The sequence below is a fragment of the Bombina bombina genome, chromosome 6 (genome assembly GCF_027579735.1).
Source record: "Bombina bombina isolate aBomBom1 chromosome 6, aBomBom1.pri, whole genome shotgun sequence".
NCBI classification, from domain to species: domain Eukaryota; kingdom Metazoa; phylum Chordata; class Amphibia; order Anura; family Bombinatoridae; genus Bombina; species Bombina bombina.
In genome coordinates, this window is record NC_069504.1 from 348,844,084 (window position 1) to 348,859,567 (window position 15,484).

The 15,484-nt window shown below is 37.6% G+C and overlaps 2 protein-coding genes across 3 annotated transcripts in view; one reads left to right on the forward strand and one right to left on the reverse strand.

Moving 5' to 3' along the window:
• The window catches only part of SCYL2 (SCY1 like pseudokinase 2), a 158,899-nt gene extending 158,216 nt beyond the window's left edge, over nucleotides 1–683 (reverse strand). Inside the window, exon 1 of one of the 2 annotated variants that reach the window (XM_053717001.1) lies at nucleotides 594–683. The gene's annotated coding sequence lies outside the window, so the exon portion shown is untranslated. Of the gene's footprint in view, nucleotides 1–380; nucleotides 564–593 lie in introns of those variants that run through there. The other variant, XM_053717000.1, reaches the window with a different exon arrangement.
• Nucleotides 684–1,178: 495 nt separating this feature from the next.
• DEPDC4 (DEP domain containing 4) overlaps nucleotides 1,179–15,484 on the forward strand; it is a 195,974-nt gene continuing 181,668 nt past the window's right edge. The window contains exon 1 of the mRNA XM_053717002.1: nucleotides 1,179–1,263. Coding sequence (XP_053572977.1) covers nucleotides 1,188–1,263 — 76 coding nt within the window. The 5' untranslated portion in view covers nucleotides 1,179–1,187. The remainder of the gene's footprint in view (nucleotides 1,264–15,484) is intronic.

Genomic DNA, 15,484 nt, shown 5'->3' on the forward strand with positions numbered 1-15,484 from the left:
AAATTGCTTTATAGATATGTGCAAATATAACACATTAACATACTCATGAAATTTCCCTGTATTCCATAAACAATACTACTTAATATTTTTAAATATTTTTTTATAAAATAAAGTAATAAACTAACAATAGTAAGAGAAAATGAACATGTAGGTAACAGACATTCAACACATCTGAACAGGAAAACAAACTCACGTGCTTTGCTGACAACACATACACTGTCTGAATATGCTAACTATACATTTAAAATTGAAAAAATATAAAAATAGCATATCTAACTTGACAAATCTTAAAATGTTAATAACATTGTAACTATGCTATGTACTTCATGCCTCCCAGTTTAGAGAAAGTGTGAGTAGCAACCTGACACCATGTCACACACCTGTCAGTGTGCTGCTCTCATTCATTCATTAGCAGATATCACTAGATAATGTGGGCTTATCCTCCCAAGAGAGACTAGGTTCTCAGCCTTTGTCCTGTAGAACGCAGGGTATATATACACTGTGTATTGACGTGACTGGCTAAATATCAGCCACCTGTCTGCTTTGGCAAGTTCATACCGGGCCCAGCACTTCTACTAGCGATGCCACCTCACCTTGGCCCCGTTGGGTACCCTCAGAACTACAGAACGGATGGTACAGGCTGTACACCTGTCAGACCGCTCCTCTCAACCAACCAGTTCCACATACCCCAGCCAGCAGCTGACAAACACTGCGTCATTTCCGTATCACGTCGACACGCGTCATGCATATGTATATACCGGAAGAAGGAGCTAAGGCTTCTTGCTTCACTATTTGTTTTTTTTAAATAAAGCTTGTGGCATGTGTGCAATCTTTTACATTTATTTACGTATAAAACACTGATTAACTATTTGCAGCAGAAGACAGTCATGTTACAGTTGTATCAGTAAAACAAGTTCACACCGAAGCATGCTATAATGTAGCTTTGTGACCAACTAACATGACGTTTAGCTTTACATTCATGACAGATTAAAATTAGAATGACACGTTTAGTGATTGCCTACGGTTTGAGCTAAAGTTATATTTGTTTATTCAGGTAATTTCTTTGCCAGATTGCAATATGGCTGCTACGTGTTGTTTTGTGCAAACGTAACATGTTACCCGAGAGCCTTTTAACCAAGTTTCTATCATGTGACACATCTGTGCACGAATGACGTCATTACTCTGGGATGGCGGCGGATTTGACTCCTCGGTTTAGAAGAATACGCAGTGTAGGGGAGCTAAGGACTCATCGGCGTAAAAAAGGTAAACAAATGGCTGCTTGTGCCGTGTTCGTTTTTTGTTGTGGAACGTTTCATTGTGTTTCCTTCCTGATACGTTAATATCCTTCTTTTTTATTTATTTTAAATCCATTAACTCAAAAATGCAAAAATATATTTTAAAGAAGAAAATCATTTAGAATTGAAGAAAACGCATTGTGTTTAGAACTTTTGTATGCAGTTGGTTTTTGAAATGTAGTAGATGATTTGGTAGTATATGCTATGCTATGCAAATGTACATTAAATGTAAGGTGCAATGTATGATGTTGTTATAATTTCTACCAGGGACTAATGACACCTAAAATTCTAGTTTTGGCACCTACATGTTTAAATGGGCAATAAACACCTTGATATTTTGTGTGCAAAATATTTAGTTATACGTAATGAAATAACTTTGCAATATACTTTTAGTATTTTGCACCTTACCATGTAATATAGCTCTGAAAATTGAGGGTTTTTGTTTTTTTTTAAATTCTTGAAAATTTGAAATGCAGACAGCTATATATATTTAGGGCAAAACAGTAGTGGAAATTCCAACTACTAAAGTTGTATACTAGATAGCACTCCTCAAAAAAACAAACAAACAAAAAAAAAACTAAAAATTAAAATAGAAAATCTGTAACTTAGTATACAGTTTTAGCAATATAGGTAGTTTAACATATTAAGTGGTACATGAATGTTCCAAAATTGTGGGAACAAAAAAAAGAGATTCAAAATAACATTAATTTGAGTACAAATGGGGAAAACACACAATTAAAAACAAATAGTGGACATGTTTAATGTCAGGCACCAATTGAATACTAGTTGGGTGCTAACGGACCTAAATGTTGTGGTCCAGATATTAGAAATGTTGTGGTTAATACAAATCACATATATGACAATAGTGTAATATGATCATTATAGATTACTCTTCAGTAAAATGGTAATGTTTGGCTATGGTGCTCTGTGATATGATGATCTCTGTAGTATCAGTCAGAGTGGCACAACTACCATTAAATTGTAATGTAAGAAAGCACAGTAACATTAATGAAAATATTTGATTAAACAGGTATTATCGTAATGATACTCCTATTTATATAGGAGTATCGATATTTTGTATAACCAATGTTATAATACATTTGTGTTTGTATCTGATGTATCAATATAAATTGTGAAATATCCTGACTTCATTAGCAATATTTGTATCAGCAGTATAGCTAGTTCAACTGATATTACTTAGATGATACAAATTTGAAATAAACATTTCTTTGTATCATCTAAGTAATATCAGTTGAACTAGCTATACTGCTGATACAAATATTGCTAATGAAGTCAGGGTATTTCACTATTGAAACATTATATACAAACACAAATGTATTATATTGGTTATACAAAATATCTATACTCCTATATAAATACACAGTATCATTACGATAATACCCCTGTTTAATCAAATATTTTCATTAATGTTACTGTGTTTTCTTACATTACCAATTTAATGGTAGTTGTACCACTCTGACTGATACTACAGAGATCATCATATCACAGAGCACCATAGCTAAATATTACCATCTTACTGAAGTTATTCAATACTTTTGCTACATATTTGGACTCCCTCTTTCCTTAAGGTTTGAACCTCGGCTTATGTGATTCAAGCTATAATCTATAACCATCCTATTACACTATTGTCATATATCTGATTTGTATTAACCACATCATTTCTAATATCTGGACCACAACATTTAGGTCCGTTAGCACCCAACTAGTATTCAATTTGTGCCTGACGTTAACATTTCCACTATTTTGTTTTTAATTGTGTGTTTTCCCCATTTTTACTCAAATGAATGTTATTTTTTAATCTTTATTGCTCCCACAATTTTGGAACAATTATGGAAAATTCATGTACCACTTAATATATTAAACACTACCTATATTGCTAAAACTGTATACTAAGTTACAGATTTTCTATTTTCATTTTGATTTTTAGTAGTTTTTTGGTGAGTGCTATCTAGTATACAACTTTAGTAGTTGGAATTTCCACTATTTTTTTGCCCTAGTTCTCTTGGTATACAGCACCCACCCCCTATATGCACTATTATCTTAATAGGGTCACCATTTAATAGTGCCATCCTCTATCCACTCTATTCCCCTCCCATTGCAGTAAGCTACATATATTTCCTTAATTGGCTCTGACTGATGACACCTGCAATACAGTGCATTTTATCCTGACTGGTTAGCCTTGTTGTCTGCAGACTAAAACCTAGTTTGGCTCCTCCAAATATGGCACACGGTGGGTGGAGTTTGGCTATTGAAAAACAATTGCTGCAAAAAGGATGTTAATTTTTTTGAGAAATGTTTATACTTGGCTGTTATATTCTACAGCAAGACAACCGAAGTGCCTTGTAATTGAAAGGAGTTTACTATTTCTTTAAGTTCTGCAAAATTCACCCATAGATTTAAAAAAAAAAAAAAAAAACCTGTCAGTTGCACTCTCAACCTGCAGCGCGAGACAGCTTCAGGAACTCCAGCTCTCAGCTGTAACATAACAGCTGAGAGATGGAGCTCCTGAAGCTTCAGGCATCTGCCACATATGGAGCCGGAGAGCGATCCGTGCTCCGCTTCCATATGAGGCCAGAAGCCTGATCATTAGACGGTAACATTTTGTGTGTCGCCGTCTGTAACTATCTTCTGCGGTGGTAGGTGTGGGCGGCTCAGCAGCAGATGGAGTGGGAGTGCCCTACTACAGGAACAAAAAGACAGGGAGGGATGGGGCAACTACACTACAGAAAAGGGGTTTGGCGGTGGGGGGGATAAATGGCAATCGCGGCATTCATAGGCAGTAGACTTAAACTGAGACAGCTGCCTGAAGAACCTTTCTAACTAAAGCTGCTTCCGAAGAAGCAAAAACATAAAAATGGTAAAATTAAGTAAATGTATGCAAAGAAGACCAAGTGGCTACTTTGCAGATTTGATCAACTGAAGCTTCATTCTTGGAAGCCCAAAATGTGGCAACTGATCTTGTAGAATGAGCTGCTGTTCTCTGAGGTGGAGACTGCCCCGCCTCCAAATAAGCTTTGTGAATCAGAAGTTTCAACCAAGCTACCAAAGAAATGGCAGAGGCTTTCTGACCTTTTTCTGGAACCAGAAAAAATAGACTAAAAGTCTTTCTGAAATCTTTAGTAGCCTCAACATAATATTTCAAAGCTCTTGTCACATCCAAAGAATGTATAGACCTTTCAAGAGTATTCTTAGGATTAGAACACAAGGATGGAACAATAATTTCCCTATTAATGTTGTTACAATTCACAACTTTAGGCAAACATTTAAACAAAGTCAGCAAAACTGCTTTATCTTGATGGAAAATCAGACAAGGAGACTCGCAAGAGAGAGCAGACAATTCAGAAACTCTTCTAGCAGAAGAGATAGCCAAGAGAAATAACACTTTCCAAGAAAGTAGTTTAATGCATAGGGTCAAAAGGAGGAGCTTGCAAAGTCTTTTAATACCAAATGTAGACTCCAAGGAGGAGAGAGTGGTTAAATAAAAGGTTTTATACGAGTCAAAGCCTGTATGAAACAGTGAACATCAGGAAGTTTAGCAACCTTTCTGTGAAATAAAACAGAACAGAGATTGGCAAAAAAACCTTTAGCCAAACCATCCTGAAGAAAATGTTGAATTCTAAAAGAATGCCAAGAATAATCATGAGTGGAACACCATGAAATATAGGTTTTCCAAACCTTGTAATATACTGGTGAAACTCGAAAAATTAGAATATTGTAAGTTAATTTATTTCACTAATGCAATTTAAAAGGTGAAACTAATATGAGAGAGACTCAATACATGCAAAGCAAGATAGTTCAAGTCGTGATTTGTCATAATTGTGATGATTATGGCTTACAGCTCATGAAAACCCCAAATCCACAATCTCAGAAAATTAGAATATTGTGAAAAGGTGCAATATTCTAGACTCCGTGTCCCACTCTAATCAGCTAATTAAGCCATAACACATGCAAAGGGTTCCTGAGCCTTTAAATGGTCTCTGTCTGGTTCAGTAGGAATCACAATCATGGGAAAGACTGCTGATTTGACAATTGTGCAGAAAACCATCATTGACACCCTCTATAAGGAGGGAAAGCCTCAAAAGGTAATTGCAAAAGAAGTTGGATGTTCCCAAAGTGCTGTATCAAAGCACATTAATAGAAAGTTATGTGGAAGTGAAAAGTGAGGAAGAAAAAGGTGCACAAGCAGCGGGGATGACTGCAGCCTGGAGAGGATTGTCAGGAAAAGGCCATTCAAAAGTGTTGGGGACTTTCACAAGGAGTCGGTGCATCAAGGCCATTCAAAAGTGTTGGGGACTTTCACAAGGAGTCGGTGCATCAAGGCCATTCAAAAGTGTTGGGGACTTTCACAAGGAGTCGGTGCATCAAGGCCATTCAAAAGTGTTGGGGACTTTCACAAGGAGTCGGTGCATCAAGGCCATTCAAAAGTGTTGGGGACTTTCACAAGGAGTCGGTGCATCAAGGCCATTCAAAAGTGTTGGGGACTTTCACAAGGAGTCGGTGCATCAAGGCCATTCAAAAGTGTTGGGGACTTTCACAAGGAGTTGGTGCATCAAGAGCCACCACACACAGACGGATCCTGGACATGGGCTTCAAATGTTGTATTCCTCTTGTCAAGCCACTCCTGAACAACAAACGTTAGAAGCATCTTACCTGGGTTAAAGAAAAACAGACCTGGTCTGTTGCTCAGTGGTCCAAAGTCCTCTTTTCTGATAAGAGCAAATTTTGCATCTCATTTGGAAACCAAGGACCCAGAGTATGGAGGAAGAATGGAGAGGCACACACTGCAAGATGCTTGAAGTCCAGTGTGAAGTTTACACAGTCTGTGTTGATTTGGGGAGCCATGTCATCTGCTGGTGTTGGTCCACTGTGCTTCATTAAGTCCAGGGTCAACACAGCCGTCTATCAGTAGATTTTGGAGCACTTCATGCTTCCTTCCGCAGATGAGCTCTATGGGGATGCTGACTTTATTTTCCAGCAGGACTTGGCACCTGCCCACATTGCCAAAAGCACCAAACCTGGTTCAATGACCCTGGGATTACTGTGCTTGATTGGCCAGCAAACTCACCTGACCTGAACCCCATAGAGAATCTATGGTGCATTGCCTAGAGAAAGATGAGACATGAGACCGAACAATGCAGAAGAGCTGAAGGCCGCTATTGAAGCATCCTGGTCTTCCATAACACCTCCGCAGTGCCACAGGCTGATAGCTGCCATGCCACGCCGCATTGAGGCAGTAATTGCTGCAAAAGGGGCCCAAACCAAGTACTGAGTACATACAGTATGCATGCTTATACTTTTCAGAGGCCCGATATTGTATGTACAATCCTTGTTTTATTGATTGCATGTAATATTCTAATTTTCTGAGATTGTAGATTTGGGGTTTTCATGAGCTGTAAGCCATAATCATCACAATTATGACAAATCACGGCTTGAACTATCTTGCTTTGCATGTAATGAGTCTGTCTCATAATAGTTTCACCTTTTTAAGTTGCATTAGTGAAATAAATGAACTTTTGCACGATATTCTAATTTTTCGCGTTTCACCTGTATTTTCCTTGAAATAGGCTTACAACTATGACTAAGGACCAAGCGTTCAATTTCCATGCATTCAAATTTAGATATTTGAGATCCGAATTGAAAAACTGGCCTTGAGACATGAGGTCTGATCTTAGAGGAAGTGACCAAGGTTAGCAACTGGACTTTCGGACAAGGTCCACATAACAGAAACTGTGAGGCTATGCTGGTGCCATCAGAAACACATAAGATTGTTTCATTATGATCTTTAAGATCACTCTTGGAAGAAGAACCAGAGATTGAAAAATTTAAGCAGGTTGGTAAAACCATGGAACTGCTAGAGCATCCATTAATTCCCTCTGAGGGTCCCTGGATCTGGAGAGGCATCTGGGAAGTTTTTTGTTTAAATGAGGGGATATGAATCGCAGTGATTAGACGACTTGGATTCCACCCAAGAAAGTATTAGAGATACTTCTTGCATTGCTAGGGGATTGTGAGTCCCCCCTTGATGATTGACATATGCCACTGTTGTGACATTGTCTGTTTGAAACCAAATATTAAATTCTATCTTTAATAGAGGCCAAGCCTGAAGAGCTCTGAAAATAGCACAGAGTTCTAAGATCTTGATTGGTAACCTCATCTCTCGAGGATTCCAAACTCCTTGTACTGTCAGAGACCCCCAAATAGCTCCCCAACCTGAGAGACTTGCATTTGTTGTGATCACAGTCCCAGGTAGGAGAAACAAAGGTGGCTCCTTGAACAATAAGGTGATAGTTTAACCACCAAGTCAGACAGAGTTAAGTGTTGGGATTTAAGTATATCAGTTGTGATATCTGAGTGTAATCCCTGCACCATTGGTGCATTATGCAGAGCTGTAGAGGTCTCATATGAAAACGAGCACAAGGGATCACGTCCGATGCTGCAATCATGAGACTTAAAACTAACATGCACATAGCCAATAAAGGTTTAGATAAGCTGAAACCAATGTCAAACGTCTCTTTTTTTTTCTATTAGGGATAGAGTCATGGACACTGATTCCTCAGACAAAGGTCACCTTTTTAGGTTTCCTGATAGATTCAAACTGTTTGGTAAATTAATCCTCCAACCATGTCTTTGAAGAAAGAACATAATAAGTTATTTTGTGTGAGATTCTGCTAAATGAAAATATTGAGCTAGTACCAACATATCGTATAAATAAGGAAACTCTGCAATACCCTGCTCTCTGATTACAGATAGAAGGGCACCTAGAATTCTTGAGAATATTCTTGGTGCTGTTGCAAGGCCAAACGGAAGAGTGACAAATTGGTAATGCTTGTTTAGAAAAGAGAATCTCGGAAATCGATTGTGATCTGGATGAATCTGAATGTAAAGGTAAGAGTCCTGTAAGTCTATTGTGGACATGAAGTGACCTTGCTGAACAAAATGCAGAATAGTCCTTATAGTAACCATCTTGAAAGTTGGGACTTTTACAAAACAATTTTAAAGTTTTCAGATCTAAAATTTGAAGATTCTGAAAGAATCTTCTTTGGTACAATGAATAGATTTGAATAAAAACCCATTCCTTATTCCTGCTGTGTGAAACGTGGACAATTGCCCCTGAAAGTTCTAGATCTGAAGCACATTTCAGAAAGGCTTGAGTTTATACTGGGGTTTTTTGGTAAATGTGTAAGAGAGAATCTTCCCAAGGGAGGTCTTATTCTGAATCCTTTTCGATACTCCTGAGAAATTTTATTCTGAATTCACTGATTTTGGACAGTCTGTCCAAACTCTTTGAAATAGCTTTAGTCTGCCCCTATAAGAAAAACTGGCTTGAGGCCTGCACCTTCATGGAAGTTTAGGGGCAGAATTTGGTTTCTTATAAGGCTTGGATTTATTCTAATAGATGGTCTCCAATTAGAGTCAAAGGCCTTAGGGGAAGGAGTTGTTGTCTGTTCTCTAATCTGACAAAAGGAACGAAAATGATTGGGAGCTTTAAATTTACCCATAGATTCTCGTCTTGGGGTAGAAAAACTCCCTCCCGCGATAGTGGAAATAGAATCCAATTGAGAGCCAAAAAGATTCTTTACCTTGAAAAGAAAGAGAGCAATCTTGTTTAGATGCCATGTCAGCATTCCAAGATTTAAGCCATAAAGCTCCTCTAGTAATAGCTAAAGACAAAGATTTCACAACATCAAAATATAGCATCGCAAATAAAATGATTTGCATGTAGAAGTAAGAGAATGTTGGATAATTCTGGGTCTAAAGAAAACTGCTGAACTAAACTGTCCAACTAAAATATAGAGGCAGCAGCAACATTAGTGATGGATATAACTGGTCTAAGAATATAGCCAGTATGCAAATATGCCCTTTAGGGCTACAACAAATGATTATTTTCATAATTGATTAATCGGACAATTATTTTTTCGACTAATCGTATAAAAAACATTTTTCCCCTGTATATTTAAAATAAAATCCACAAACTGAGTGTTACAAATATAAACTTAAGATTAAAACTTTACATTAACACAACTGTTTGTCCAATTTTTAAGCAGCATAACACATTTTTATCATTAAGAAAAACAAAACCACAAACTGTTTTAAAAGAGGTAGACTATCATTGTTTATAACATTCTGTTAGTCACTCTTTCAGAACCTTTGCATTGAAATACAAAAATGTCAACATGACATCATGCTCTTGGCTGAGGCTGGCTCTCTTTTTGAAAGTTGTATTGCCTGCAGCAGAGAAGAGGCGCTCAGATAGTGTTGAGATGCATAAGTAGGGTTTTGTCAATTTCTCCACAGTTGGATATTTATCTTTGTTAGCTCTCCTCCAATGCAAAGTGTTTTCCTCCTTGGCAAGGGACCTCTTAACCCCTTAATGACCAATGACGAAATTATTCTAACATGAAACAATTGATCAAACAAACTCTGTCCTTAAGGGGTTAAAGAAAGTCTTGACTTCATTCTAACATAAAAATAAAATATATACTTATAGAGGTTGAATTTGGAACATATCACAATTTTATTAAAAATATAAAAAAAAAAACTAAAAGTCAAAAAAGTGCTAATGACTTTATATCAATAACAAGACAAAGCCTTACACATTTTATCTATACAGTACATATAATCAGCAATAGCAAGCAATCTGCTAATAATTGTGCAAACAGATAATAGTGCACATTAATTCAAATAACAAATCCCATCAATCTGGGGCTAGGTGTAAATAACAAGTTCAGCACTATATCATGCTAAGCATAGTCCCAAATCACCTGATTTAATCTAAACAATATTATATAAACCCTATTTCCCTCCTCCCTCTTGCCTCAAAGCTTCTCGAAAAACTAATATATGCATGCCTATCCCATTTTCTTATATTTAAACTCCCTCCTTGACCCACTGCAATCTGGATTTCGTCCCCATCACTCCACAGAGACGGCAATCGTTAAGGTTACCAATGAGCTACTTACAGCAAAATCAAAAGGCCATTTCTCTCTGCTTATCCTCCTTGATCTGTATGCAGCCTTTGATACTGTTGACCACCCTCTCTTGCTCCAAACCCTCCAATCCTTCGGCATCTGTGACACAGCCCTCTTGTGGTTCTCTTCCTATCTGTCAAACTGTACCTTTAGTGTAACCTTCTGTGGGGCCTCCGCTGCCCTGTCACCACTTTCTGTCCTCGGTCCCCTTCTCTTCTCAATCTACACGTCATCACTAGGTTCCCTAATTAAGTCCCACGGTTTCCAATATCATTTGTATGCCGACGACACCCAAATCTACTTCACTGCACCAGACCTATCTCCTTCCTTGCTAACCCGTGTCACTAACTGTATTGCTCACATCTCTTCCTGGATGTCCTCTCACTACCTCAAGCTAAATCTCTCCAAAACTGAGCTCCTTATTTTCCCCCCCTTCCAAAATCTCCACCCCCAATCTCTCTTACTGTCGATAACTCCATCATTACCCCTACCCCACATGCCCAATGTCTCGGGGTCACATTTGACTCAGATCTTTCTTTCACTCCTCACATTCAATCCTTGGCTAAAGCCTGCCGCTTCCACCTTAAAAACATCTCTAAAATTAGACATTTCTTTACACAAGACACAACTAAGATTTTAATCCACTCTCTCATCCTTTCCAGCCTCGATTATTGCAACTTTGTCCTCGCTGTTCTCCCCAGCTGCCGCCTAGTTTTTTGCAATCCATAATAAATGCCTCTGCCAGGCTCATCTTCCTTACACGTCGCCCTTTATCTGCTGCACCTCTCTGCCAATCCCTTCACTGGCTTCCTCTAGGATCAAACACAAAATTCTCACTCTGACATACAAAGCCCTCAACCTTATATCTCAGACCTTGTTTTCAGATACTCTCCCTCCCGCCCCCTTCGCTCTGCTCATGACCTACTCTCCTCCTCTCTTGTTACCTCATCGCACTCCCGTTTACAGGACTTCTCCAGACTGACTCCCATTTTGTGGAACTCTGCCTCGTTCCACAAGACTCCCCTAGTTTTGAAAGCTTCAAGCGCTCCCTAAAGACTCTACTGTTCAGGGATGCATACAACCTACGCTAACCTTTCTTTATGCCAGTTCCTCTCCTCCATTGCTATCCCCTGAACCCCCTTAGCATGTATGCCTAAGAGTCCAGCTGTTTGTAGACTACAACAGTGCGACTCTTGGCAGGGCCCTTTACCCATTTGATCCCTATAATTGTTTTGTTGTACTCTGCCTTTGTTTATAGCGCTGCGGAATCTGTTGGCGCTCTATAAATAACTAATAATAAGCAATCCAAACTATATTCTTTTCTGGGTTGCACCTAAGCCAGCAGTGGTTGTAAACTTTTATATTGTCCTGTAAAAGTCTGTAGACGTCCTTTAGGCTAAGGGCATAACCATAAAACACAATACTATGTGCAAGAGCTCAGTGGAGTGAAGCATCCGATGTACAGACCAACTAATTGCAAACCATTTATTAACCAAAAGCAAGATAACAGCCTTAAAAATTGGCTTACCTTTCACCACGCAGGGTATACCGAAACAAAAATTTAGCCCAACAATTTGGGCTAGCATTTCACCACGCAGGGTGTTTACATTGATTATAGAATAACAGAGTACTAATACAAATAAGTTAAATTTTAACTTAAAAGAATCCGTAGCCTGAAATCAGATGTGTTTACAACTTTCAGTTTAGACTCTACCTCTATAAAACATTCAATTACCCTGTTGACACTATGTCGCTATAAAAAAGAAAAAACCCAACCTATAAAAACTTTACAATAGTGGCTGAATAGTCTAGAAACATTTTTCCAAATGTATACCTTGCTTTTGGGGCTTTTACCTATTATAGTGTAACCCCATCTAGAGACAATACTAAAAACAAAATCAACTAAACAAAGAAACAATAAAAAAGACGTGCAACAAGAAAAACCGGACAGACATAGAAAGAAAAAGAGAGAGAGGGAAAAAAAAAAATATATATAAATAAGTACCCCCCCCCCCCCCCAAGTCCACTTACCTCCTCTCAGTTGCCGTAGGTACTATTTATTTTGCCCAGTATAGTTACCTTACCCTGTGTTATCAAATTATCCCATACCCCACTCTTGGGGTATCATGTTTTTTAGCAAAAGTAACATAAATTCAGGGGAATTTTGTATGGGTAATATGAGTTGCTTTTGTGCTATCATTGGTTTTTCCCTGATTATATTTAACCATTTTGAGAAGAAATCCTTAAGTCTCTTCTCTGAATAAGGTCTAATATTGAGTAGCTCAATCGTCATCTGAGTATCCATTGTATTAATAAATTCTTTCAAACTAGGTTCTCCTGGTGCTTTCCAATTTTTAAATATTATGTTGCGGGCGGCTAGAATAGCCAGATTTATAAGGAGTTTGTCTGGTTTATTATCTCCTTCATCATATAACAGGAATACATTGACTGCAGTTAATGATATTTTAGTGCTTAAAAATTTATTAAGCCAATAATTAATTTTGCCCCAGAATTGCAATACTTTTGGGCAAGCCCAAAGACAATGGATAATGTCAGCGGTCTCAGCTTTGCATTTAAAACATTTACAACGCAATGCATTATCGGCCCATTTATTAATTTTGTCCGGAGTTAAGTAATAGTTATTTTATAGTTTATATTGAGACTCTTTCCAACTATACACTGACGTGGCCAAATCCAAATTAATAAGACTTTTTTTAACCTCTTGTGCTTGCACCTGCGGGAAGTACCTATTTATATAAATTGTAATTTTTTCCACATGGATCGTCCCGGATACGTTACATAACATATTGTACCATATTGAAATTGATCTCTTCCCTGCTTTATATAATTTTAATCCAGAATCTATTTCTGGCCACTCCCACTCAGTCCCGTAACGTTGACATAGTTGATTAAAATAACTCCTACTCTGTAGATAAGCATAGAAGTTTTTAGGATTCAATTGAAACTCAATTACCATATCTCGATATGACTTGATATATATTGTATCAGCTTGTCTGAATTGGGACCAATTCTTTAAACCTTTCTCCCTCCAAATTTTATATACCGGGTCTGACAGGCCGGGCAGAAAGTCGGGCATACCCATAATAGGACAAAAACTAGAAATATGATATTGACAGTTTAAGAGGGAACAATATTTCTGCCAAGCTATAATGACATTCTTGAATGTTAGTAAATTGAAAATGTTGTTAGGGATTGATTTTTTATCTGTATGCAGTAATGCTTTAAGATTATAAGGCATAATTACTTCTGATTCCAAATTATAGTAGGTGACGTAGTCCCCCTCTACCAGCCAGTCTACTGCAAATTTGACTATGGTCACCAGATTATATGTTTTAAGGCAAGGAAGTGCCAGACCCCCTTCTTTTCTACGCTGAATCAGTTTATTTATAGCCATACGGGGTTTACCGTTGTTCCAAAGAAATTGAGATATTGATTTATTGTATCTATATGAGTCTAATCTTGATATGAATAGAGGCAAGTTTTGAAGCAAAAATAAAAATTTAGGAAATATAATAGTTTTAATTACCATTATCTTTGCTGAAAGTGACAATTTGTACATACTCCATTTGGCTAAATCTTGAGGTAATTTATCCAGTAAGTTTTCATAATTTATTTTGTACCATTCATTCGGATTTTTGCTTATGTTTATACCTAGGTATTTTAACTGTTGCACTTCGTGAAATCCGTGCTTAGTATAGCTCTTATCATTTTTCTGTAGCCAAAGGATCTCCGATTTCTGCAAATTCATTCTGTACCCAGAAAATCTGCTATAGTTTCCTATTATACTAAGACATTTTGGAATACTTTCAGACGTTTTATATAGATACAATAGTAGATCGTCTGCGTACAGGGAAATTTTAATACACTGCTTGCCAAGTCGGATACCTGTTAACTCTTGCCTTAAAAGAATTGCCAGAGGTTCGAGGGAAATATTAAACAGAAGTGGCGACAGCGGGCATCCCTGTCTTGTCCCTTTATGTAATGTTATATATTGCGAGAGTTCTGCGTTTACTAGTAATTGTGATCTGGGGTTATTATAAATAGCTTTGGTTAAATTAAAGAAATTACCTTGCAAGCCGAATTTATCAAGAGCCGTGAATAGATGGTCCCATGTAATAGCATCAAATGCTTTTTCCGCATCTAGTGCAAGGAGGGCTAGGTCACCTTTAATGCTTTGCTTATGTCCCGTAAATTTGTTATAATAGAAATCTATTGTTGTCAGTATGCGGCGTATGTTTCTAACCACGTTCCTGCCTGGCATAAAGCCTGCCTGATCGTGATGTATAACCTCACCTAACACCCTTTTTAATCTGTCTGCCACTATTGCCATCAAAATCTTATAGTCTACATTCAGCAAAGATATTGGTCTATAAGACCCTAATTCTTCACGATTTTTACCTTTCTTATGAATCAACGTAACAATTGAACTCGTGAAGTATTTTGATTGATTGCCATTATTAACATAGTAATCATTATAAAGTTTGCCTAACATATCAACAATATCTACTCTAATGCTTTTGTAAAATTCGGCTGGCAGCCCATCAGGACCCGGAGCTTTATTGTTTTTCAATTTTTTTATAGCTTTATCTATTTCCCTTTCAGTTATTCTTTGATTGATCTCCTTGAGAGCCGCTGGTGAGACTCTGGGCACTGTGATACTTTGCCAAAATTTGTTTTTAGCAGCTTTATCTATATCTTCAGCAGAATACAATTTTTGGTAGTATCTAAAAAATGCTTGTCTAACCTCCGAAGCCTTTGTATATAATCTAGCTCCTTCCCTTATATTTGAAATCATATTTTTATTATTTCTTATTTTAATCAACTTTGCCAAATACCCTGCACACATACCCTTCGGGCCTTGGAAGGTCGCCCTTGCTTTTAGATCTTCCCTGGTCCATTTCTGTTTTAGAAATATTTCTCTTTCCTCTCTTGACTGTTTATACTTGCCCCATGTATTGGGTTGTGGATTGGACAAGTAAGTGTTATATGCATTTTTAAGTTGTTTTGCTAGTTGAACCTCACGTGCCAGGAACTTCTTTTTTAATTTTGACATGTAGGCCACAATCTCCCCACGGAGTACTGCTTTGCCTGTTTCCCAAAGAATCTCTGTTTTATCAGCATAGCTAGCATTATTGGCTAGAAAGATTCTCCAGGCATTAGTTAACCAATTACAGAATT